At 49.3% G+C, this 24257-nt stretch overlaps 1 protein-coding gene and 1 long non-coding RNA gene across 4 annotated transcripts in view; one reads left to right on the forward strand and one right to left on the reverse strand.

Moving 5' to 3' along the window:
• The window catches only part of LOC140631275 (uncharacterized), a 15159-nt gene extending 14640 nt beyond the window's left edge, over window positions 1-519 (reverse strand). The window contains exon 1 of the long non-coding RNA XR_012028909.1: window positions 328-519. This is a non-coding gene — a long non-coding RNA (uncharacterized lncRNA). The remainder of the gene's footprint in view (window positions 1-327) is intronic.
• Window positions 512-24257, forward strand: part of LOC140631274 (beta-galactosidase-1-like protein 3) — a 41977-nt gene continuing 18231 nt past the window's right edge. For 2 of the 3 annotated variants that reach the window (XM_072822787.1, XM_072822789.1), the window contains exons 1-9: window positions 512-549; window positions 1652-1783; window positions 1890-2105; window positions 4543-4611; window positions 5156-5251; window positions 6422-6530; window positions 10230-10322; window positions 11741-11822; window positions 12645-12709. In XM_072822787.1, coding sequence (XP_072678888.1) covers window positions 527-549; window positions 1652-1783; window positions 1890-2105; window positions 4543-4611; window positions 5156-5251; window positions 6422-6530; window positions 10230-10322; window positions 11741-11822; window positions 12645-12709 — 885 coding nt within the window. In that variant the 5' untranslated portion in view covers window positions 512-526. The remainder of the gene's footprint in view (window positions 550-1651; window positions 1784-1889; window positions 2106-4542; window positions 4612-5155; window positions 5252-6421; window positions 6531-10229; window positions 10323-11740; window positions 11823-12644; window positions 12710-24257) is intronic. The other variant, XM_072822788.1, reaches the window with a different exon arrangement.

Genomic DNA, 24257 nt, shown 5'->3' on the forward strand with positions numbered 1-24257 from the left:
CATCCAGGCTCTTCCTGTAGCATCTGCCCCCGCGGGCGGTCGCCGGGAGCTACCGGCTTTCCCTCCCCAACGCCCTCGAGTCGACTGGCCCTTAGCCCGGCATCGCGGCATCGCGGCCCGGAGCGGGCTCACCGGCTGGGCTCACCGGCTGGGCTCACCGGCTGGGGGCGCTGGCCCCGCGGTGTCGCATCTCGCCGCGCGCCCGCAGCTCTCCAGGGCCTGCCCCTGCCACCCCCGCGGCTGCACCGACCGCAGCACCCCCCTCCGCTCGCCCCGCGCCCCGCGCCCCGCACCCCGCCCGCCGTCCGCAGGGGCCCCGCGTCTAACCCGGACAGGCCGCGCCGCCCCGGGTCCCGTCGGGCCGGTGACACGCAGGTCGCGGCCGCCGCGCCACACCCTCCCACGTGACTCCCCGAAGGGCTCTAAGGCACCTGCGCACGCGGCGGCTGGACTCGGCCTGCGCCGCCCCGTGCTTCCCGCGCCCCCGACACCTCGGCGCGGGACCCGGCGGCAGCGGGCGCCAACCATGGGCCCCCGGGCGCGCAGCAGGTGAGGTCGCCGGGCGCCACCCCGCAGCCGGCCGCCGCGTCCAGGCCCCCGCCCCGCCCGGCGCGCGCCAACCCGGGGGGGCCCCATCCCGGAGCCCCCAGGGTCTGCCCCCATCCCAGACCCCCCCCAGGGCCCCCCCATCCCGGAGCCCCCAGGGTCTGCCCCCATCCCAGAACCCCCCAGGGCCCCCCCATCCCGGAGCCCCCAGGGTCTGCCCCCATCCCAGAGCCCCCCAGGGCCCCCTCATCCCGGAGCCCCCAGTGTCTGACCCCACCCCAGAGCCCCCCAGGGCCCCCCCATCCCGGAGCCCCCAGTGTCTGACCCCATCCCAGAGCCCCCAGGGTCTGCCCCCATCCCGGAGCCCCCAAGGCCTCCTCCCATCCCGGAGCCCCCCAGGGCCCCCTCCCATCCCGGAGCCCCCAGGGTCTGCCCCATCCCGGAGCCCCCAGGGTCTGCCCCCATCCCGGAGCCCCCAGTGTCTGACCCCATCCCAGAGCCCCCAGGGTCTGCCCCCATCCCGGAGCCCCCAGGGTCTGCCCCCACCCCAGAGCCCCCCAGGGCCCCCCCATCCCGGAGCCCCCAGTGTCTGACCCCATCCCAGAGCCCCCAGGGTCTGCCCCCATCCCGGAGCCCCCAAGGCCTCCTCCCATCCCGGAGCCCCCCAGGGCCCCCTCCCATCCCGGAGCCCCCAGGGTCTGCCCCCATCCCGGAGCCCCCAGTGTCTGACCCCATCCCAGAGCCCCCAGGGTCTGCCCCCATCCCGGAGCCCCCAGGGTCTGCCCCCACCCCAGAGCCCCCCAGGGCCCCCCCATCCCGGAGACCCCAGTGTCTGACCCCATCCCAGAGCCCCCAGGGTCTGCCCCCATCCCGGAGCCCCCAAGGCCTCCTCCCATCCCGGAGCCCCCCAGGGTCTGGCCCTCATCCCGGAGCCCCCAGGGTCTCCCCCCATCCCGGAGGCCCCGGGGTCTGCCCCCATCCGGGACTCCTCCCAGGGTCTGCCCCCATCCCGGGGCCCCGCCCAGGGCCCGCCCCGCCCCCGCGGCCCCGCCCCTCCCGCGGCCCCGCCCCGCCCCCCGCAGCCCGCTCACCGCGCCCCCCGCAGCCGGCGCCGCAGCTGGACCAGAGCCCTGGCCGTCGCGTTCCTGCCGCTCATCTTCTCGGGGTTCGCGCCCCGACCGAGACCGAAGCTGGGTCTCCCGGGCGCCAGTGCGCAGCCGCGGCCCGCGCCGTCCAGGTGGGCCCGGGGCGGGCGCGGGGCGGGGCGGGGGGGCTCCCCGGGGGGCTCCCCGGCTCCCCCGGGCCTGCCCCGAGCCTGCAGCGGGCCCCCTCGCCGTCCGCAGCCTCTTCAACTGGTCCCACCTGACGCCCCTGGAGCTGGAGGACCGAGCCGCGGGCCTGGAGCCGCAGAGCCCCGGCGGCCGCAAGCCGTGCTTCACGCTGGGGGGGCACAAGTTCCAGGTCTTCGGGGGCTCCATCCACTACTTCCGAGTGCCCAGGGCGTACTGGGGGGACCGCCTGCGGAAGCTGAAGGCCTGCGGCTTCAACACGGTCACCACGTGAGTGCGGCCAGCGCTCCGACCTCTGCCCTTGGGGTCCCCCCCCCCCCCGCAGGCCGGGGCCGCCGTCCTCACCGCGAGCCCGCGGGGCCCGGCTCGGGACACGAACCCAGAGCCGAGCGAGCCGGAGATCGGCGCCAACCCGGCCCCCGGCGGCTGGCTGGTTCAGGGGCCACCGGGGCTCAGGCCGTGACCCCGGGTCCCGGGATCGAGTCCCGCGGCGGGTCCCTGCAGGGAGCCTGCTGCTCCGTCGGCCTGGGACTCTCCTCACTCTGTGTCTCTCATGGATGAATAAATGAACTCTTAACAAACAAAACAAAACAAAAAAACCAACCTCTCTAATGAGAGAGTCCTTGGGTCCTTAGGAGCTCTCAGTTCAATGACAAAGGCCCCAGATATATATACAGATAATTACATGCTGGCTCCGCTTTCTCTTCTCTTCTCTTCTCTTCTCTTCTCTTCTCTTCTCTTCTCTTCTCTTCTCTTCTCTTCTCTTCTCTTCTCTTCTCTTCTCTTCAAGATTTTATTTATTCATTCATGAGAGACACGAGAGAGAGAGAGAGAGGCAGAGACACAGGCAGAGGGACAAGCAGGCTCCATGCAGGGAGCCCAACGTGGGACTCGATCCCGGGACTCCAGGATCACACCCTGGGTCAAAGGCAGGCGCTAAACCACTGAGCCACCCAGGGATCCCCCTGGCTTGGTTTTCTATTTAAGATTTTATTTATTCATCCATGGGAGACCCAGAGAGAGGCAGAGAGGCAGGGAGAGGGAGCAGCAGGCTCCCTGCAGGGCCCCAGGCAGGACTCAATCCCAGGATCCCGGGGTCATGCCCTGGGCTGAAGGCAGGCGCCCAACCCCTGAGCCCCGCAGGCCTCCCGTCCTGGGGTGTCTAATGTAAAGTTTACACGTGTTAGTAAACGATGTTAATTCAAAAGTAGCTGAGTTCTCCGCCTCTGGGGGAATTGCGCCCTGGTCCTGACACACCCAGGTACTCACGACAGGCCCCTAACCTCCTGGGGCCCGGACCCGAGTCGTGCAAACCTTCCCTGGACTCAGAGGCCGCCGCCTCCTCCTCGCATGGGTCAGCACAGCCCCCCGGGTCCCCTCCCCCCCGCGTGGGTCAGCACAGCCCCCGTGTCCCCCCCCTGCCATGAGTCAGCCCTCGGGTGGCAGGGGACAGTGCTCCCAGGGCCGGTACCCGAGGCTGGAGGCAGTCACCCCCGCGCCCGCTCACCCACGCTACGAAGAATTTCATCATAAATAATCCCGGAGTCAAGAGGAGAGCCTTTCCTCCTCCACTTCTGGAGGAAATGACAGGGTTCTTCTTCGCCCCTCTAGGAAAGTAGGAAATCCTACTGACGGTTTTTCTGATGTTCGATAAATGCAGGGCTCTGGGATAAATCGGCTGGGCTCCGAGGCCCGCACGCGGGAGGGAAGGCGCACGCACACACACACACTCTCACACACACACCATAGATCACTGGACTTGATTTACTAGTGTCTTAGTTCAGATACAGATGTTTATGATTTTAACTGGAATTGATTTCAAATTGTATTTCTGGGCCCCCAGGGAGCTCAGTGGTTGAGCGTCTGCCTTCCCTCCGACCGTGATCCCGGGGTCCTGGGATCGAGTCCTGCATCGGGCCTCTGCTCCATCAGGAGCCTGCTTCTCCCTCCCCCTCTGACTCTCTCTCTCTTTCTCTCTCTCTCTGTCTTTCTGTCTCATAAATAAGCATATAAGATCTTAAAAAGAATAAAACTGTATTTCTGTTACTGTCTTGTCCAGTTTTGGTGTCAAGTGACTATATATGTTTTCCTGTTCTCTGAAACTGTCTTGCAATAGAATCCTCTTAACTCAGAGTGTTTGCTAAAGTCACCTGGAAAAGCCCTGTCACTACCGTCGGCGGTGGTTGGGAGGTGAAGATTTGGGGACAGTGTGATTTTTTTGAATGCTCATTGCTTTTTCTTCTAGAGTATAGACGATATTTATTCGGTAGATCTGTTTTCCTTTTCTTTCTTCTTTTGGATGGACAGGACTTTGAAAAATTCTTTCTTGGAACTTGTACATCATATTGTGTATTTAACCTTTATTTTCTCACCTAAATGTTGAGTCTTTTCAAAGAACTACCTTGTAGCCTTATTAATATTCTCTATGTCTTTATATATTTTTTAAAAGATTTTATTTATTTATTCATGGGAGACACAGAGAGAGAGAGAGGCAGAGACACAGGCAGAGGGAGAAGCAGGCTCCCTGCAGGGAGCCCGACGTGGGACTGGATCTCGGGTCTCTAAGATTAGGCCCTGGGCTGAAGGCAGGGCCTTCAGTTTGTTTCAAAATAGAGCTATCTCAGGGGTTGGCATGATTTTGAAGTTGATATAGAAATTTAGGGGCAGAAATCAGATGTTTCTTGTGTTTCCCCCTTCCCGATTACAGTTACGTTCCATGGAACCTGCACGAGCCAGAAAGAGGCAAATTCGACTTCTCCGGGAACCTGGACATGGAGTAAGTGCTCTTGCTGCTTCTCGGCCTTGCCCAGGGTGGGGAGGCAGAGCAGTGGCTCCTTGGGGTTGATGATGACCACGGGGCCATCGTCGTGGTTCTGCTTGGAGGAGCAGAGAGAGGCTGGGCTCAGGAGCCTCGTTCTCAGGACCAGGCGCGGGCAGCTGTGACCCTGTTGCTTGCGGGGTCGGGGTCTGTGCCCTGAGCCCAGGCCTCTTCACCGCAGCCCAGAGGGGCCCAATCCCCAGGGTCGGCTCCACTCTGCAGTGCGGTCCAGCCACCTGGGCTGGCACAGGGCTTGGCCCTCTAGGGTAGCCGGGCCGTGGGAGTGAGGTTCACTGTAGGGCCCCCTGCCCCCTGTCTGATGGCCTTGGGCCTCATGCCCCCCGGTGGGGCTTGCAGAAGGTCGTGGGCTAGGAGAGGGTGGGAACCCAGCTCCCAGGGCCTGTGGAGGGAGGGAGAGAGGGGGGAGAGGGGCTGGGCGGCCTCACCACCTTGTGCTGCACCCCCCTGACGTCCTGAGAGCTGCTGACACTGACCTCCCCAGGGCCTTCGTGCTGCTGGCTGCGGAGATGGGGCTGTGGGTGATCCTGCGTCCAGGCCCCTACATCTGCAGCGAGATCGACCTCGGGGGCTTGCCCAGGTGAGCCGGACCGTGAGGCCAGAGTTGTGGTTGTAGTAAAGTCATTGACTTTACTAGACGCAAAGCTTCAGTCTAATAACAAACGAGCACATCCTCTGGGTCTTGCACTGGTATGTGCTTTATACACGTCGTGTCAGGCCGTGGTTTCTGTAATATGTTGAGGTGTGGATGCTCCTGTGGTCCCCGGTTTATAGATGAGACGTGTTCCTGGTGCTCTGGGCGTGAGGCCAAGAGTGTGCTGGGAGAGAGGAAGCATTGGGATGATAATATCTTCTCCCCCCACTGGAGGGACCTGTGCCCAGCTGTGTCCTCTGGTGGGAAGAACGGGAAGGGAAGTTTCAGGCAGTGGAGTGTGGGCTTGTTCTGATGATGCCGGATTTTTCTTATTTGGTCAGTGGAAGACCAAGTTCTAAGCGCCCTCAGATCCCTTCCCTACCCTTTCATTTTTCTTTGTCTGTGCTCTCATCTGTGATGCTTGTCCTCAATCCAAACACCTAAGGATCAGGGTGAGATGTCAAGAATGCGCTTCTGTTATTGTAGCGAGCTGGCAGGACTGCCCGTTTAGTCCAGGGCTCTGCCTCCAGGGGAGCACGTCTACTCTGCTTTGTCAGGTAAAGGCATTGCTTTTCACCAAGATGAGCCTGTTCTCCCCTTCCAGCTCAGGAGCAGAAATCACCTGACCTTGCAGGAAGACGGTGCTTTAGAGAAACAGCTCATGGCACAGCTTACTTTTCAGGTGATCCAGGGACGTGCTTACTCTGCGCTGGAAGCCTTAGCTCTTAGAGGGAATGTAACCCTCTGCCTAGCATGTATATGCTGTGCTAAAAAAAAAAAAAAGATGCTTTAAATGAACTGAACAAGAATAGAGGAGAGTATTCCACGAAAGGTTAAGATGTGGGAGTACAAGCCCCGATAGTACATTGTAAAGTGTCATGTCAATGGAATTGGTGTTTTTTCTTCTAAATCTGTGAGAAAGGTCGGAAAGGCTGACCTGGGCACATTCCTTCAGGACCCCTGGTGCTCCAGGACCATGGACGTGAGATCAAAGGGTGTGGAGCTACCCAAGAGGCCTCAGGGAAGGGGCAGGAGGTCGTGTCCAGCCCCGCCCTGGCATACCCTCACCTGCGCCCTCCCACCTCGGGCACTGAGCTTGTCCCTCTCCGCCCCCAGCTGGCTGCTGCAAGACCCCAAGATGGTGTTGAGAACCACCTACAGCGGCTTTGTCAAAGCAGTGGATAAGTATTTTGACCACCTGATTTCCAGAGTTGTTCCCCTCCAGGTAAAGCAAATTTCCTGTTCCTTCTTTCTTATCTTTGCTTTAGGAAAATAGTTATTCCATCTTGTTCACAGAACAGGCTGTGCTCAGTCTCTATGAGGATTGAAGCTGACATTCTTGCAATTTTCAATTCTAGGTCCTCGTATTAAGTGCAGTCTTTACCCCAGGGTTTCTAGAAAGACACACATCATACTAAGGATGACAAAGGGTATTTATTTGTGGTCATCATTGTTCTGAATGTCCTCAGCGTTCATTAAACTCACTGATATTCATACTGCTTATTTTTACTCTTAAATTGTCTTTGTTGTTTTAAATAGTTAACATAAGCCCTTGGTGATAAAACCCAAAAGAGGACAAAGGGGTTTATGGTGAAGTAAGTCTCCCCTCTTACCCTGAGCTAAAGCCATTCAATTGCCTTTTCAGAAGATAAACAATTTTGCCAGATTTTTTGTGTGTCTTTCCAGAGATTTTCTACACATATAGAAGCGAATTATTCACGCATGTGTATGTGTGTCTATGCATACTTTTTAATAAAAAATACACAATTCCTACTGGGCTTTTTTTGTCACTTAAAAAATATATTTTTGAAGCCCATTCTTTTACATGGCTGTATAGTATTCCACAATACAGATATATCATAATTAATGTAACTAATATCTCATCATGGACATTTGATTTTTCAAGTTTATGCTATGATGCATAGCTTGGTTCACATGTCATTTTATACCTGTGTGAGTATATTTGCTATTGCTTACATTCCAGTTTGTTTTAGTTTCATAAATGCACAGAGCACAGACATCATGCATTTTTCTTTCTTCATGGAGTCTCCAGATCTTAGGCAGGGTACCCACAGTACACAGACCAGTTTATGATGAAAAAGAACATTACACCCTACAGTCTACAAGGCAGCAATTATTTGATTATTATGTTTGATTTTTAAAATACACCTCTCTTCCAAACAAGAGGAGGCACATGGTCATTATTTAAATAAAAATAAATCTTATGGGTCAGCCCCGGTGGCTCAGCGGTTTAGCGCCGCCTTCGGCCCAGACCCTGATCCCGGAGACCCGGGATTGAGTCCCATGTTGGGCTCTTTGCATGGAGCCTGCTTCACCCTCTGCCTGGGTCTCTGCCTCTCTCTCTGTGTGTCTCTAATAACTAAGTAAAATAAAATATTAAAAAAAATAAATCTTATATTAAGAGCATATCTCTTGGTAAAACTTGAGAGGGAGAAAAAAAACCATTCTGAGGCAGTAGACCAATAGCTTATTATCTTAGACTCTTTTTTTTGGGGAGGGGGAAATATGATGCAGATCTAGCCCTTTATAACTAATTCTCAATTATGAACTGTGAGTTACTCCTAGACTAACTTTTAAAGAAAAGAAACTGGAGATTAGGAGTGGAGATAAAGGGGAAGACAGATTAGGAGTAAGGTCTCTGCAGTACAGCTTTAGGAGAGATGAGCAATGCTGAGGGGAAGAGGGCATCACCTTTAGGATTAAATTGTGGGTCTGTTAGGCAGAATCGAGGTGCATCCTTCATAAGAAGGCCTGAAAACCATTTATTTCTGGCTGCATTTCTGCCAGCTAAGTGGGACCAGATGTGGGAGCAAAAATCTCTGAGCCTTAAAACTAGAAAGACTTTGAATGTTTGGCTGGGAGTTCAGGCACGAGTACAAATGCCACGTATCACTCGTACAGGTGCAGCAAGCAAAGCGAATTTATAGGCATCTACTGAACTCATGAGATAGGAAATCCTAGGAATTTTTTAAGAAGCAAGGAATTAGGGCAGCCCGGGTGGCTCAGCAGTTTAGCGCCGCCTTCAGCCCAGGGCGTGATCCTGGAGACCCGAGATCGAGTCCCACATCGGGCTGTTTGCATGAGCCTGCTTCTCCCTCTGCCTGTGTCTCTCCCTCTCTCTCTCTCTCTGTCTTTCATGAATGAACAAATAAAATCTTAAAAAAAAAGAAGCAAGGAATTATAAATGCAAATGAAATTCAACAAGTAATTATTGAGCACCTGAGTGCCTGGCGGTGCTGGGTGGGCACTAAGCTTCCCATGGTGAGAAGGGCAGACGTGGTCCCTCCCCAGGGAGACAGATGACCACTTACAGTATCAGGAACATCTGCTGCAGTGGACCAAGTGCAGGGCACCCTTCCTAGGGGTAGCGGCCAGGGAGAAAGGGAGGTTCAGGGCCTGGCTTTCTAGAAAAAGTAACCGGAACAGTGAGGTGAAGGGTGGATGGGCACTAGCAATGGCCGGGAGTCTGTGGGTGGGGACCAGGGAGCAGGGGTAGGATGAGGCACTTGAAGAGCTCGAAGTAGCCCAGCTCTGTGTGGAGCATAGACGTGAGGTGGGAAAGAGGCGGGGAGGCTGGGGAGGAAAACCCACCGCAGCGCTCGTCCTCTTCTGTCCCCGTGTCCGAGGGGGTACCTCGCCCTGACCCACGTGGGCACTTGCTCTATAGGCCATGGGAGCCCGTGTTGGGTGGGCGGTGAAGTGATGGGGCTGCCCCGGGCTGCTGTGCCTTCGTGGGAGGACACTGGAGGATCAAGCTGGACTCTTAGGGCTCCGTGCGTCCTGCTAGGTGGATGTTAGGGACGGTGGCGGCTGGGCGCTGGGGGACCACTGCGGGGCTGAGCGGCAGGGCCAGCGTGACAAAGCAAAGCAAGCAGACAGAGCAGCAGAGTGAGAGGGCAGGGGACAGTGGCCGTGCACCAGGGGACAGGGCTGCTAGGCAGGAGCCCCCGAGGCTGGGAGGGCAGCGGTCCCGCCGTGTGTGCTCCCCTCCCTGATGCCACGGTTCCCAACGGGTCTCTGTGGACGTCAGGTGGCCTGGAAGGACAGGCTGAAGTACAGGAGGTGGAGGGGACAGGGCGGTGGCGAGGCGTGCTGCGGCGGGAGGACGGGGTGCCTCTGTCTGCTGGACACGGTGGCCCGGCGCAGAGGGAGCCCGACGGTTGGCGACGGCCCGTGAGCAGATTATTAGTATGAGAGACGGCAGGGAGACAGTGGAGGGCCGCCCACCGGGGGGGAAGGCGGGACTCTGTGTGAGCGCCCGGGCCCTGGAGGAGGCAAGTGGGGCCGGGAGGAGGGGGCTTACGGGAGCACGTGGTGCACGGGGAGCATGGGGTGCACGGGCAGCACGGGAGCACGGGGACATGGGGCGCACCGGGGCACGGGCACCACGGGAGCACGGGGAGCATGGAGCACACGGGGAGCACGTGGTGCACAAGGAGCACGGGGTGCATGGGGCACTGCCCATACTACAGCTGGCGCTGGGCGTGTGGTGGCCGCAGGCCCGGCCTCCACTCCCCGACCTCCACTCCCTGGCCTCCTCTCCCCGGCCTCCACTCACCCGGCCTCCACTCCCCGGCCTCCTCTCCCCGGCCTCCACTCACTCGGCCTCCACTCCCCGGCCTCCTCTCCCCGGCCTCCTCCCGCCAGCCTCCACTCACCCGGCCTCCACTCCCCGGCCTCCACTCCCCGGCCTCCTCCCCCCGGCCTCCACTCCCCGGCCTCCACTCCCCGGCCTCCACTCCCCGGCCTCCTCCCCCCGGCCTCCACTCCCCGGCCTCCACTCCCCGGCCTCCTCCCCCCGGCCTCCTCCCCCCGGCCTCCTCCCCCCGGCCTCCACTCCCCGGCCTCCACTCTCCGGCCTCCACAACCCGGCCTCCACTCGCCCTCCGTGTGCTTGTCTCAGTACCGCAGGGGAGGCCCCATCATTGCGGTGCAGGTGGAGAATGAGTACGGCTCGTTCGCCGAGGACAGAGGCTACATGCCTTACCTTCAAAAGGTAGGAGGCGCTGGCCTTGCCGCGTGGGTACCTGCTTGGGGCGTCGCTGTCACTTCCTGCCCTGCTGCCCGGGGCCCTGTGGCAGGTGCTGCGGGCGGGGGAATCCGCGAGACGCAGGCAGCGCCTCCGAAGGCGGAGTGGAGTGGTCGGGAGGCGCTCAGGTCACTCTATTGGGAGATGAAACGTGCCGCGGGAAGATCATTCCTCTCGGTTGCCGGGACTGTGACCCGCGCTTGCCCTTAAACCTGGGGGCTGCTGACTTTAGGGCCGCAGCCCGCGATGGCTCACGAGGTTGATGACAGTGGCCCCCATCCTGCAGCTTTCTGACCTGTAGTGTTAACGCTCTTTCCTTCATTGCTTGGCTACTCCATGGTGGGGGGGGGGGGTTGCGGGGGGTCGGGGGAGGTCTCAGGCCAGGGAGCAACTGCAGGCCTGCCTAGTGGCCCTGCTGACGGGTCAGGCCCCTTCCCATCCCTGCTTCCCCGCAGCGAAGGAGCTGATGAGGTCCAGGGTGAACTGACCGCCTGCGCAGGCTGCTCTGCGGGACACAGGGGTCACGTTAGCTCTGTCCCCACACAGACGCCTGGGTGGCATGACTTGGAAGGCAGTGGGGAGGAGCTGCCGGCTGGGTAGGGAAGGGGGCGGTGGTGACAGGAGGGGGAGAAAGGGCAGGGCTGGGCTCGGTGGACCTCCCGCCTCCTGCCTTACAGCTGTGGCCTCTGGGCCTGGACAAGGTCTGTAGGGTCGCCCCCTCTAACTTTTCTCAGGCGCATCACGTCAGACACCCTCAAATCAATCACATTTGGGTAGCCTTGTTTTCCCTTGATTTTCAGAATTTACTACTCGGCTCCCTTGCCAGGCCCAGCCATGGCTCAGTGAACAAATAAGACCCACAGACCGGGTCCACTCGCCCCCTGGCCGTCTTTCTGCTCCTCAGCCCTGAGTAAAGGCAATTTGCAAATTAGATCCCCCTTCCCTGAAGCCAAGGCAGGCTTCCTTGCTTCCTTTGGGTGTCCAGGCAGGACCCAGGTTTCATGGAGTTTTTCTGGGACCCCCACAGCCGTGGCCTCTTTCTGTCAAGCACAAAGTACTCCGAGGCCTTCTCTCTTTCCCTTGCGTTTAGAGCCTCCCCCAAGTGCCTCCTCGTAACACTCAGCCTTGTGTTTTTCCCCTCGAGGCTGTGAGCCCCTACTCAGCTGCTCCGTGGTCACCCTGGGAATGACTAGCCTGCAGCAGAGACCTGTGTTCCCCTGATGTACTGAATTGCAGATGGTCGGACTCTAAATCCAAACCTTTCTCTCTAGCTCCCATGATGCCCAAGTGAGCCCAAGCTCTGTTTTTCCCCCTAATTTCCTTGTATTTTTTTCTTCTCATGGGAGCAAGGGAAGTGGGTTCATTTTGTCCAGTTTGCTCAACAGGCCCTGCTGGAAAGAGGGATCGTGGAACTGCTCGTGACCTCAGATGATGCAGAAAATTTGCTGAAAGGCCACATAAAAGGAGGTACGGATTTAGACTTATTTTAAGGAAGAACTGAAGCTTTCACCAGCCACTCTGAGTCTTGAACCAAATATGTCTCTGCTGTCTCTCTTTCCCATGTACGTTGACGAGGACTCCGCCAACCCCGTCTCCTTCCCTCACTCATGTTGTCTGTAAACAGAACAGAAGAGCTTGAGCTCTTCTGACCTCAGTACACTTTTGCATCCTGCATAATTTTCCTGTGGGCTAAGACTCTGGATTGGTGCCGGGCGGGGCTTAGAAGGCAGGTCTCCCCACCCGCATGGAGAGCCACGCATCAGGAGGCTGGCCAAGGCCAAGTTCCGGTCCTGGGATCTTGCAGCGGGAGGCTCCTGTGGACTCCGACTAGAGTTCATTCTAGAGAGTGAAGTAACAGGGCAGCTGAGACCAGATCTTGAGGCGATCAGAGTGAGGGAAACGACCAAGGTGTCGTCCGCAGCCCTTTGAGTCCAGGGAGCATCTGTCCTGAGTTCAAGGACTCGCATGTATAATGTGGCTCCTCCCTGCAGTGCTGCAGCGGGAAGTGTGCTGAACTTGGGGCAAGTTGTGTGATCCTGGCCTGTTCGACTTCTCTACCAAAGTTGGTTAATTTTAACTGCCCTTCTTATCTTGCATTGTCCTCGCAAGTGTCCAGTGACGTGAGGACACGTGTGGCAGCTCTTTGTACTTTGCGGAGTGGAATATGAGTAGCGCCTCCTCATCCTTACTACCTGGCACCCCTTCCTTCTGTGTGCAAGGTGTGGCCCCCACTCACCCCGGTGGCACTGCCACGGCCCCTCACGCAGTGCCTGTGTCTTCTCTCTATAGTTCTGGCCACCATCAACATGAACAGTTTTCAGGAGAGTGATTTCAAGCTGCTTTCCTACGTGCAGGTAAGGATGTCCCGGAGGTGAGGAGTCTTTGCTCCTTTGCCTGCCCCAGCCTCCCTCGCTGTGGGGCTGTGAGAATGGGCTTGGCAAGAACACCCCGTCTCCCTGCCACTGCCCACCTAGGGCCTCAGCCGAGTTCCAAAGCAATGTGGGGAGTCTTTGCCTTTTGTCATGGGGAGAGAGAAGGAAGTCCTGCTCCTATCATGGCAGTCGGCGAAGGACCTCCTGGAAGTGATTAGAGGGAAGGTGAGAGGGTTTTCTAAGGTACATCAAAGCAGATGAGGTTCATTTTCCTCCGAGAGGCCAGCGCTCAGAAATGGGCCGTAGCCGTTGCTGAAGAGGGCCCCTACCTCGCTGAGGGCCCCTACCTCGCTGCACCGAGTCAGCCTATTTACCCAGACTCTGCAAAGCATGGACGTGAATAGCTGTTGTACATGATTCACTGACGACCGTGGATTGAGTAGCTCCTGTCTCCTCCCCATCGAGGGTCCCTGTGATAGTTTCAAAGATGGACAAACCGGAGTCCGTGCCTCTGGGGGTATATCCTTTCTTCACAGAACAGCTGGATTGGGGTCTTACAGACCCAATGTCGTTAAGCTTTCCTCTGCTTAACACCCTTCTGTGGGGCCCCCCCCGTGCCCGGGCTGGGATCCGACGCGGTACCCCTTCCCGGCGAGGCCCACCCTGCTCCTCTCCCGGAGGCCCGGAGGCCCGGAGGCTGCCTTCAGCCCTGTAAAGTACGGGGCTCACTGCTCGCTGGCCCGAGCCTCGCGGGGCGCTTCTCCCAGGGCCTTACACCCTTCTACACAGAGTTTTAAAGAATAAATTAGTCTTATTTCCTCTTCTCACTAATTTCTGCACATCTTCTGGCCTAGGAAACGGAAGGGGCTCTGCGGGGGCTGGATCCATGGCTACCTAGTTTTTAATGGCTGAAAGTCTCTTGTCTTTTTTTAGTATTGGTTCTTTTTTTCTTTTCTCACTTTTTTTTTAAAAGAAGTTTTGTTGAAGTGTAATTCATACATGATTAAACTCACCAATTAGAAGTAAACAATTCAATATGTAGAGTTTTACAACCATCCCCACAATCTAAGAGTTTCCCCATGCTCAATTGTGGTGAATCCCCTGCTCCCATCTCCAGCCGTAGGCAGACACTGATCTGCTTTCCATCTCCATAAATGTGTATTTTCTAGACATTTCAAATAAATGGAATCATACAGTATCTAGCCTTTTGTGTCTGGTTTCTTTCATGCAGCTTGATGTTTTTGAGGTTCCTCTGTACTCTAGCCGGGATCAGTACTTCCTTCCTTCTGAGAGCCGGGTGGACCGTGTCCTTGTGTCCTACGTCTAAAGTCCTAGCCAAAGCCAAGGATCATGCAGGTTCTTCTCAGATGTCCTTCTTTCCTACACCAGGATGGTTAACATGGGTTTGAAAGTTGATGCAGTCTCGTATTCCTGGGATTAATCCCACCTGATTGTGATGTGTTGTTGTTTTATATGCTGTGAATTTCAATTTGTTCATGTCTTATTGAGAAGTTTTGCTTCCATGGTCATGAGGGATATTGATCTTTGGTTTTCTTTTCTTGAAATGTCTTTATTTTAGAATCGGGTAATGTTGGTCTCATAAAATGAGTTTGGAAATACTCCCTCATTTTCTATTTTCTGGAAGAGGTTGTATAGAATCCATAGGATTTCTCACTTAATGTTTGGTAAAATTCACCAGTGAAACCATCGGGAGCTGAAGTTTCTTTTTAAAAAAAACTTTTAACTAGAAATTTCATTCTCTAATAGATGTAGCATAATTTAGGTTATTTCTTCTTGAGCAAGTTTTAGTAGTTTGTGTCTTTTAAGGATTTATTCTATTTCACCTAAGTTTATGAATTCATAGGCACAGAGTTGTTGGTAAGATTCTGTCAATGTCAGTGGGGGTGGCCCTTCTCTCATTCCTGATACTGGTAAGTTTGTGTCTTCTCTCTTTTTCTCAGTCAGTGTGACTAGGAGTTTATCAGCTGCATCGATCTTTTTCAGAGAACTAGCTTTTGGCTTTTTTTTTTTCTTCATAGTCTTCCTGTTTTCTGTTTCATTGATTTCTTCTCTGATCTTTAGCATTTTCCATTTTGCTTCCTTTGGACTGAATCGTCTCTACTTTTTCTGTCTTTGTGTGTGTGTGTGTGTGTGTGTGTGTGTGTAAGCTTAGATTACTGATTTGAAACGTTCTTCTTATCTAATACGAGCATTTATGGCTGCAAGTTTCCCTGAATGCACTGTTTAATATCCTGTATTTTCACTTTCAGAAATGTTTCAAAATATTAAAAAATTTCCCTTGAGACTTCATCTTTATTCTATGTATCAGAAGTATGTTGCTTAATTTTTGAGTCCTTGGGGATTTTCTAGATACTATTCTGTTGTTGATTTCTAGTTTAATACTGTTAAAATCCAAGAATATAGTTTGTATGATTTCTGTTCTTTTACATTTGTTATGATTTGTCTTAATGTTCATAATATGCTCATTTTGGTGAATGTTCCGTGTACGCTTGAGAAGAATGTGTATTTTGCATTAGTTTATGAATTTCCATTAGCTTACATTGATTGATGATACTGTTCAGGTAATCTCTATTCTTACTAATTTTCTACCTACTTCTTGTATCAACTATTAAGAGCTGAGCGTTGATATCTCGAAATATAATTGTGGATTTATTTACTTGTCCTTTCAGATCTATCCATTTTTGTCTTGCGTGTTTTGAAGCTCTGTTTTTAGGTATATACACATTTAGAATGGTTATATTTTCTTGGAGAATTCATCCCTTTATCATTATGTAATGACCATCTTCCTTGTTTTGAAGTCTACTTTGATATAAATAGAGCTACTCCAGCTTTCTTTTCGTTAGTGGTTTGCATGATGTATTTTTCTTTATCCTTTTACTTTTTACCTTTTAAAAAATATTTTATTTATTTATTTGAGAGAGAGAGAAAGCACAAGTTGGGGTGGATGGTCAGAGAAAGAGGGAGAAGCAGGCTTCCTGCTCAGCCTGATGCTGGGATTCTGACCTGAGCTGAAAGCACACACGTAACCAACTGAGCTATCAGGCACCGTACTTTTTACCTTTCTTTAAGTATTTATATTTAAGGGGTGCCTGGTGGCTCAGTCGCTTAAGTGTCTGCCTTCAGCTCAGGTCATGATATCAGGGTCCTGGGATGGAGCCCCACGTCAGGCCGCCTGTTCAGTGGGGAGCCTGCTTCTCCCTGTCTCTGCCTCCCTCCTCCACTAGTGCATTCTCACTCTCTCTCAAATAAATAAATAAATAAATAAATAACCTTAAAAATGTATTTATATTTAAAATGGATTTCTTGTAGACCGCCTATATAATTGTTTTTTACTTTTTTAAAGATTCAGTATGACAGTTTTGTCTCTTAACTGATGTGGTTAGATAATTCAAATTAAAATGCTTATTGATACAGTTGGAGTAAAATCTAGCATCTTGCTAATTCTTTTCTATTTGTTCTACTTTTTATGTTTCTTTTTTCTCCTCTCTTCCTCTCTTCTTGAATTAATTATTTTTGTGATTACATTTTATTTCATCTATGGACTACTTTTCTCAGGTTTTAAAGTTTTAGCTGTTGCCCAAAGATTTATAATATACATGTTAAATTAATCTGAATGTACTTTCAAATACTGAACTGTTTCACATGTAGTGTTAATATCTTATAACAGACTATTCCTAAGTCCTCATTTTAAAGATACCATTCTACTGTGGGAGGTTTTTGTTTTGTTTTCTCGCCTTCATCGTTTCTGATGAAGAGTTCATATTAATTCTTATTTGTGGCTTTTGTAGGTGATTTGTCTTTTTTTCTCCAACTGGCTTCAGAATTTTTTCATTGTCTTTGGTTTTCAGAAGCTAGAGTATAATATACTTAGGTGTGGTTTGTTTCTTAGAGTTTATCCTGCTTGATGTTCTTACAGATTGGATCTGTGGTTTGGTGTCTGCAATTAATTTTAGAAAATTCTCAGCCATTACTTATTCAAATATTTCCTCTCTTCTCTCTTCTTCTGCAGGTCCAATTATATGTATATAAGATCATTTGATATTGTCTCACATTGCTTAGATGCTGTTTTTATTTCTACTCTTTTTATTTTTCAGTTCAGTTTGGTTAATTTCTACTGGCTTCTCTTTAAGTATAGTGATTCATTCCTCTCCTCCATTGAGTCTACTGGTGAGCTCCATGAAGGACTTCTTCATTTCTACTCCCGTGTTTTTTGATTTCTAGTTTTTCCATGCAATTCCTATAGCTTCCATCTTTCAGCTAAAACTACCCATCTGATTTTGCATGGTGTCCACCTTTTCTATTACAACCTTTTTTGTATTAATCATAGTTACTTTTAAATTCTGTGTTTAATTATATCTGTCGTATCTGAGACTGTTTCTTGATTATTGCTGTGTCTCTTCAAAGTGTGTTTTTTTCCTTGCCTTTTTGTAGGGCTCATAGTTGTTTTTGTTGCTGTTGTTTTTAATGAGAACTGAACATCCAGTGTGGGACTTAGATACTACCTTAGAGATAAGCACACCTTTCTTTCTGCTAGGCTTTTAATATGGGGGTTTTGTGTTAATCAAGTAAGGAGCTGGGCTGAATTTGAGGTTTCTTGTTGCTAAGGTTATCCTTCTTGAATCATAGGCTTCAAAGTCCTCTAGTAACATCTCGTGTCTGGTGTGAGGACTAGTTTGTCAGAGGTATTTTCTCTGTGTCTGAACTCCCCTTGGCTTTTGTTCTTCCCTTTTCATTGCACCTCAGAGAAGGTCTGTCTCTTCCTGCTCTCCCCAGGTCTGCTATCCTGGTTAGCCTGATGGTGAGGCAGGAAATACACCTCCTATGCTCCAGTTAAGTAAGCCTCAGTCTCCAGCAGGCACTATGTGCCTGGGTCTGAGGGGTATGGCCTTTCCAAGTGCTCCTGCTTCTCCCCTCGCTCTAGTTCCAGGCCTAGCACAGGTTCTTGCTCCTTTCCTAACTGGAGTGTTTTGTTTTGTTGTTTTTTTCCCTGCTCCTTTCTCAGGTTTTCACCTGTGCCCTTAAAGTGACAGCGTTTGTTGCTCTTATCTCTGCAGGTTAAGTCTTTTGTTCCCTAGAGGAGAAGGGTAGGGGACAAGGGGTAGTGGAAAGGGAGGTGGGCGGGGGGTTGGGGTGATGGGCATTGAGGGTGGGCACTTGACGGATGAGCACTGGGTGATATGCTATATGTTGGCAAATTGAACTCCAATAAAAATAAATAAATGAATGAATGAATGAATAAATAATATTTCATATTAAAAAAATACTTAGTAAAAAAAAGAAGGGTAGGGGAGATTTGGCCATGGCTGCGGCTTTCCTTCCCCAGCCAGTATTAGGAAGGAAGCCAGAGTGTCTGCAGGCTTGTTGGCTTAAACAGTACTTCTCTTCTCAGTTCTGGAGGCTAGAATCTGAGATCGAGGAGTCAAAAAGGGTTGTTCCTTCCAAGGCTCCTCTCCTCGGCCTGTAGGTGGCTGACTTCTCTGGGCATCTTCACAAGGTTTTCCCTCTGTGTGTGTGTGTGTGTGTGTGTGTGTGTCCTAACCTCTTCTTCTTCTTTTTTTTTTTTTCCTAACCTCTTCTTATAAGGATACTAGTGCTATTGGATTAGGGTCCACCCTAATAATCTCATTTAACCTTAATTAACTGCTTAAATACCCTTTCCCAAAATATAGTCATATTCTTGAGATACCGGAGGTTAGGACTTCAGTATAAATGTGAGGGGGGGCACATTTTCAGCCCATAGCTTTCCACCCAAATTAGGTCTTTCTTGCATGCAAACTATATTAACCCCATGCCTGCAGCCTCAAAGTCCAACTTTTTGTTTTTTTTTTAATTCCAGCATCAACTTTGAATCCAAAACCCCATCTAGTATAGGTAGACATGAGACCCAGGTATGATTCATCCTAGGCAAAATGCTTCTCTAGCTGTGAACCTGTGAAACCAGGCAATAAGTTATCTGCTTCCAAAATACAACATAGGCTGGGCACAGGATAGACAATCTCATTCGAAAAGGGAGAAATTCAAAAGAAAGAAAGGGTTCGTCAGTGGGAAGCAAGTTCAGAACCTCGTAGGGCAAATTCCATTAGATTTCAGGCTTCAGAATAATACTTAGATTTTAAGGCTTAATAATAATTCTCTATTCTCTGTGTCTACCAGGGTGGGCCTCCCTGCCAGACTCACCAGGGTGATAGCCCCACGCCCTCAGCCCCGGGCATTGGCTCTGACTCCCTTGGAACCAAGAAAAAGACAAGACAGCCCCGTCCACTGAGCCTTTGTGCCCACAGTAGTAGTGGCACTGCTGACCTCTCAACCACCTTCAGAGTCATCCTTCTTTGTTGAGGGATAATGCATGTTTGCAGCCGGAGAGCTCTGTTGGCCCATCCCCTAGAATCCCAGCGCTCAGATAGCTTTCCTTCATTTTGTCTCAGCTCTGTCTCCTTCAGTACGAGCCGGTAGCATTTCTGCTAGTATGAAATTTTTAAAAAACCTATTGGCCTCCCATATAATTCGTGGGAGCCCACGCCATTAGACAAGGGGGTCCTCCTTACATCTTTCCTAGATAGCCCAATCTCTATTCCTGGCCTCTGCTGAGATGGCTGAATGGAACCATAAGTAACACCAACAACCTCTGTAGCAAATGATTGCCCCGCCACATCTTGGATACTCTCTAAACATGCTTTCTCATTTTTCTTATTTTTTACAATATAGACAGGCTGAGAATTTTACAAATCTTCAAGTTCTTTTTTGCTTAACAATTCTTTGTTCAATTTATCTCTTTCCTCTTATATTTCACTATAAGGAACAAGGAGAACCAGACCATGCTTTAACATTTTCTTAGGAATCCCCTCATCTAAATATTGAAGTTCATCAGTTCCAAGTTCTGCTTTCCACAAAAAGGAAAAATTTGCTATTTTACAAGGATCAAGTTCCCCTTTCAGTTTCCAATAACATTTACTATTTTTCTTTTTTTTTTTTTAAAAAGAGATTTTATTTATTCATTCATTATAGACAGAGAGAGAGGCAGAGACACAGGCAGAGGGAGAAGCAGGCTCCATGCAGGGAGCCCGATGTGGGACTCAATCCCTGGACCCCAGGATCACATCCTGGGCCCAGGGCAGATGCTCCACCACTGAGCCACCCAGGCACCCACATTTACTAATTTCCACCTGACATCTCATCAGAAGCACCTTTGACATTGATATTTCTAACAGCAATGTTTATGATGACGTTTGTAATTCTCTAAGATGATACAAGCTCTCTCTCCAGCTTCTCTTCTTTTTCAGAGCTCTCACTAGAATTGCCTTTAATCCTGTATTTCTATTAACAGTGCCCTCAAGGAAATGTGGGCTTATTTTTAGCAAGGACTTCAAGGTTCATCTAGCCTCCCCCCATTACCCTGTTCCAAAGCCACTTCCACGTTTAGGTATTTGTTAACAAATAATAAATCACCCCAGGACCCTACTTCTTGGCACCAAAATCTGTATTAGTTTTCTTTTTTATTTTTTAATAATAAATTTATTTTTTATTGGTGTTCAGTTTGCCAACATACAGAATAACACCCAGTGCTCATCCCATCAAGTGCCCCCCTCAGTGCCCATCACCCAGTCACCCCCACCCCCCGCCCTCCTCCCCTTCCATCACCCCTAGTTCGTTTCCCAGAGTTAGGAGTCTTTATGTTCTGTCTCCCTTTCTGATATTTCCTACCCATTTCCTCTCCCTTCCCTTCTATTCCCTTTCACAATTATTTATATTCCCCAAATGAATGTATTAGTTTTCTTAGGCTGCCATAACAGAACACCGCGGATGGGGTACTTACAGCAGACATTTATCTTCTCACGATTTTAGAGGCGTAGAGTCCAAGATCAAGGTATCAACAGGACGCTTGTTATCGGAGGTTGTCTCCTTGGCCTGTAGACGGCCATCTCCTCCTCCTGTCTTCACATGGTCTTCCCTCGTGCTTGTCTACATTCAAATTTCGTCTTTTTAGAAGGGCACCACTCATTTTGGTGGCTCTATCTCCAAATATAGTCACATTCTGAGGTCCTGGGAGTTAGGACCTCAATATATGATTTTTTTGAGGAAGGGGACCCAATTCCCTCGGAACAGAAAGTTACTGAGGACTCTCCCTAGTCTTTCCACAGGACATGTGGTGGGATTTGTGGAAGTAAAGTCTGCACACAGGTGTAACAGCCAGCACACCTGGGCCGCGGGGGGATTCCCATTCCCGCATCCCCCACTCGCCCCACGTGTCTTCCTATGTGCTCTTTCCCACATCTCTAATGAAGAGAAATGAAGGAAGATAAGAGAATAACCCACACTCAGGATAAGACTATCATTTGTAACTGTTTCGGATTCACTCATTTAGGGGTGTTCAGTAGATTCCTCTACCCTTCTTTTTTTCCTAAGGCTTTTTTTCTTTATGATTTTTATTTTTTTACTGAGGTATAATTGACATAAAGCATTATATTAGTTCCAAGCATATAACATAATGATTTGACATTTGTATATGTTGTGAAATAATCCCTACAATAAATTTAGTTAACAACCATCACCACACGTAATAAAAATTATTTTTCTTGTGATGAGCACTTTTAAGATCTACTCTCAGCAGTGGTCAAATTTGAATACAGTGTTATTAACTATAGTCCCCATGCTGTGCATTACATCCCTGTGACTTACTTGTTTTATAACTAGAAGTTTGTGCCTTTTGACCTCTTTCACCCATTTCACCCAATACCTGCTTCTTCCCTTTTCTCCTCCGTCTGGCAACCAGCAGTCTGTTCTCTGATTCTCGAAGGTCTAACTTTTGTTAATTATTAACCTTTTTTTTTTTTTAAGATTCCACATACAAGTGAGACTATGTGGTATGTATCTATCTCTGATTTATTTCACTTTTTGTAATGTCCACAGGTCCATTCATGTTGTCACAAATGCCAATATTTCATTTTTCTTTATGGCTGAAATATTTCATTTCTCTTATATATATCACATCTTTTCATCCATTCATCCATCTATGAACACTTGGTTTGATTTCATACATTGGCTATTGTATAATGCTGCAGTGAACACGGAGGTGTGTATGTCTTTTTGAGTTAGTGTTTTAATTTTTTTCGGGTAAATACCCAGATGTGGAATTGCCGAATCATATGGTATTTCTCTTATTACCGTTTGAGGAGCGTCTCTACTGTTCTGCATAGTGGTTCCACAAATTTACATTTCCAACAATGGGTTCCTTTCTCTCTACATTCTCTACAACAAGCAACACTTGTTGTTTCTTCTCCTTTTGGTAAGAGCCATTCTTACAAAAGTGTGAGGTTATATGCCATTGTGGTTTTAATTCACATTTCCTTGAATTATTAGTAATGTTGAACATCTTTTTATGTACGGGTTGGCTATCGGTATTTCTTCTTTAGAAAACTATTCAGATCTTCTGCCCATTTTTTAATCAGGTTATTTTGGTGTTTTTGTTTTTGTTTTTTTTTTTTTTTTGCTACTGAGTTGTATGAGTTATTTTTTTTTTAATTTTTATTTATTTATGATAGTCACAGAGAGAGAGAGAGAGAGAGAGGCAGAGACACAGGCAGAGGGAGAAGCAGGCTCCATGCACCGGGAGCCCGACGTGGGATTCGATCCCAGGTATCCAGGATCGCGCCCGGGGCCAAAGGCAGGTGCCAAACCGCTGTGCCACCCAGGGATCCCTTTTTATTTTTTTTATTTTTTATTTTTTTTGAGTTGTATGAGTTCTTTATGTATTTTGGATATTAACTGGTTATCAGATAATATGCAAATATTTTCTCATATTCAGTAGGTAGCCTTTCCATTTTGATGATTTCTTTTGCTGAACAGAACCTTTTTAGTTTGATGTAGTCCCAACTGTTTATTTTTGTGTTTTTTGCCTTTGCTTTTTTTTTTTGTTTTTTTCTTTGTTTTTTTTGCTTTTAAAGAAATTTTTTTTGTTTTTGTTTTTGTTTGTTGTTTTTCTTTCTTTTTTTTTTTTTTTGCCTTTGCTTTGGATGTCAGATTAAAAAATCATTGCCAAGACCAATATCAGACGAGATTGGGCACGTTCAGGGTGGTATGGCCGTAGACTCAAGACCAATATCAAGGAGCTTACTGCCTATGTTTCCTTTAGGGATTCTATGGTTTCAGATCTTACAGGTCTTATTTCATTTATTATGAGTTAATTTTTTTTAAAAAAGATTTTGTTTATTTATTCACAAGAGACACAGAGAGAGGCAGAGACATAGGCAGAGGGCTCCATGCAGGGAGCCCGATGTGGGACTCGATCCCGGGACCCTGGGGTCACAGCCTGGGCTAAAGGCAGACACTCAACTGCTGAGCCACCCGGGTGCCCCATGAATTAATCTTTATGTAAAGTAAAAGATGGGGGTTCAGTTTCATTGTTTCACACATGGCTGTCCCTGTTTTTCTAACACCATTTATTAAAGGGTCTGTCCTTTCCACATTTTATATTCTTGGCTCCTTTTTGTAAATTAATTGACCATATACATGTGGGTTTATTTCTGGGCTTTTGGTTCTGTTGTACATTGTTTGATTTGTGGATGTTAAACCACTCTTGCATTACCAGGATAAATCCCACTTGTTCATGGTGAATGATTCTTTTATTGTATTGTTGAACTCAGTTTGCTAATATTTTGTTGAAGATTTTTGCATGTATGTTCATCAAGTATATTGGTCTGATATTTTCTATGCTTGCAGTGTGCTTGGGCTGGTTTTGGTATCAGGGTAATGTTGGCATTGGAAAATGAGTTCAGAAACAGTTCCTCCTATTTTTTGGAAGAGTTTGAAAGGCATTGGCATTAATTCTTTAAATATTTGACAGAATTCACCAGTTAATCCATCTGGACCTGGACTTTCATTTATTAGGATTTTTTGATTCTGTATAATTTCATGAATCAGTCTTGGCAGATTATAAGTTTCTAGAAATTTATGTATTTCATCTTGGTTGTCCAATATTTTAGCATATAATTGTTCATTGCAGTCTCTTACTTTCTGTATATTAATGTGGTATCAATTGTAATATATCCTCTTTCATTTCTGATTTTATTTCTCTGAGTCTTCTTTTTCCTGTTAAGTTTGGACAAAGGTTTCTTTATTTTGTTCATCTTTTCAAAAAATCTGCTCTTAGTTTCATTGATATTTTCTATTGTATTTTTAGTCTCTCATGTATTTCTACTCTGACTTTTATTATTTCCTTTCTTCTATTAACTTTGGTCTTTGTTCTTTTTTTTAGTTCCTTGAGGTGTAAAGTTAGGTTATTTGAGATCTTTCTTGTTTTTTAATGTAGGCATTTATCACACGAACTTACTTTTTTAGAACAGCTTTTGCTGCATCCCTTACGTTTTGGTATGTTGTACTATTTTCATTTGTTTCAAGATTCCTTAATTTCCCTTTAGATTTCTTTTTTGACCCATTGATTATTCAGTAGCATGTTTAATCTTTGAATCTTCCAGTTGTCTTCCTGTAGTTTATTTCTAGTTTTATACTATTT

The sequence above is a fragment of the Canis lupus genome, chromosome 3 (assembly GCF_048164855.1).
Source record: "Canis lupus baileyi chromosome 3, mCanLup2.hap1, whole genome shotgun sequence".
In the NCBI taxonomy this organism is placed as follows: domain Eukaryota; kingdom Metazoa; phylum Chordata; class Mammalia; order Carnivora; family Canidae; genus Canis; species Canis lupus.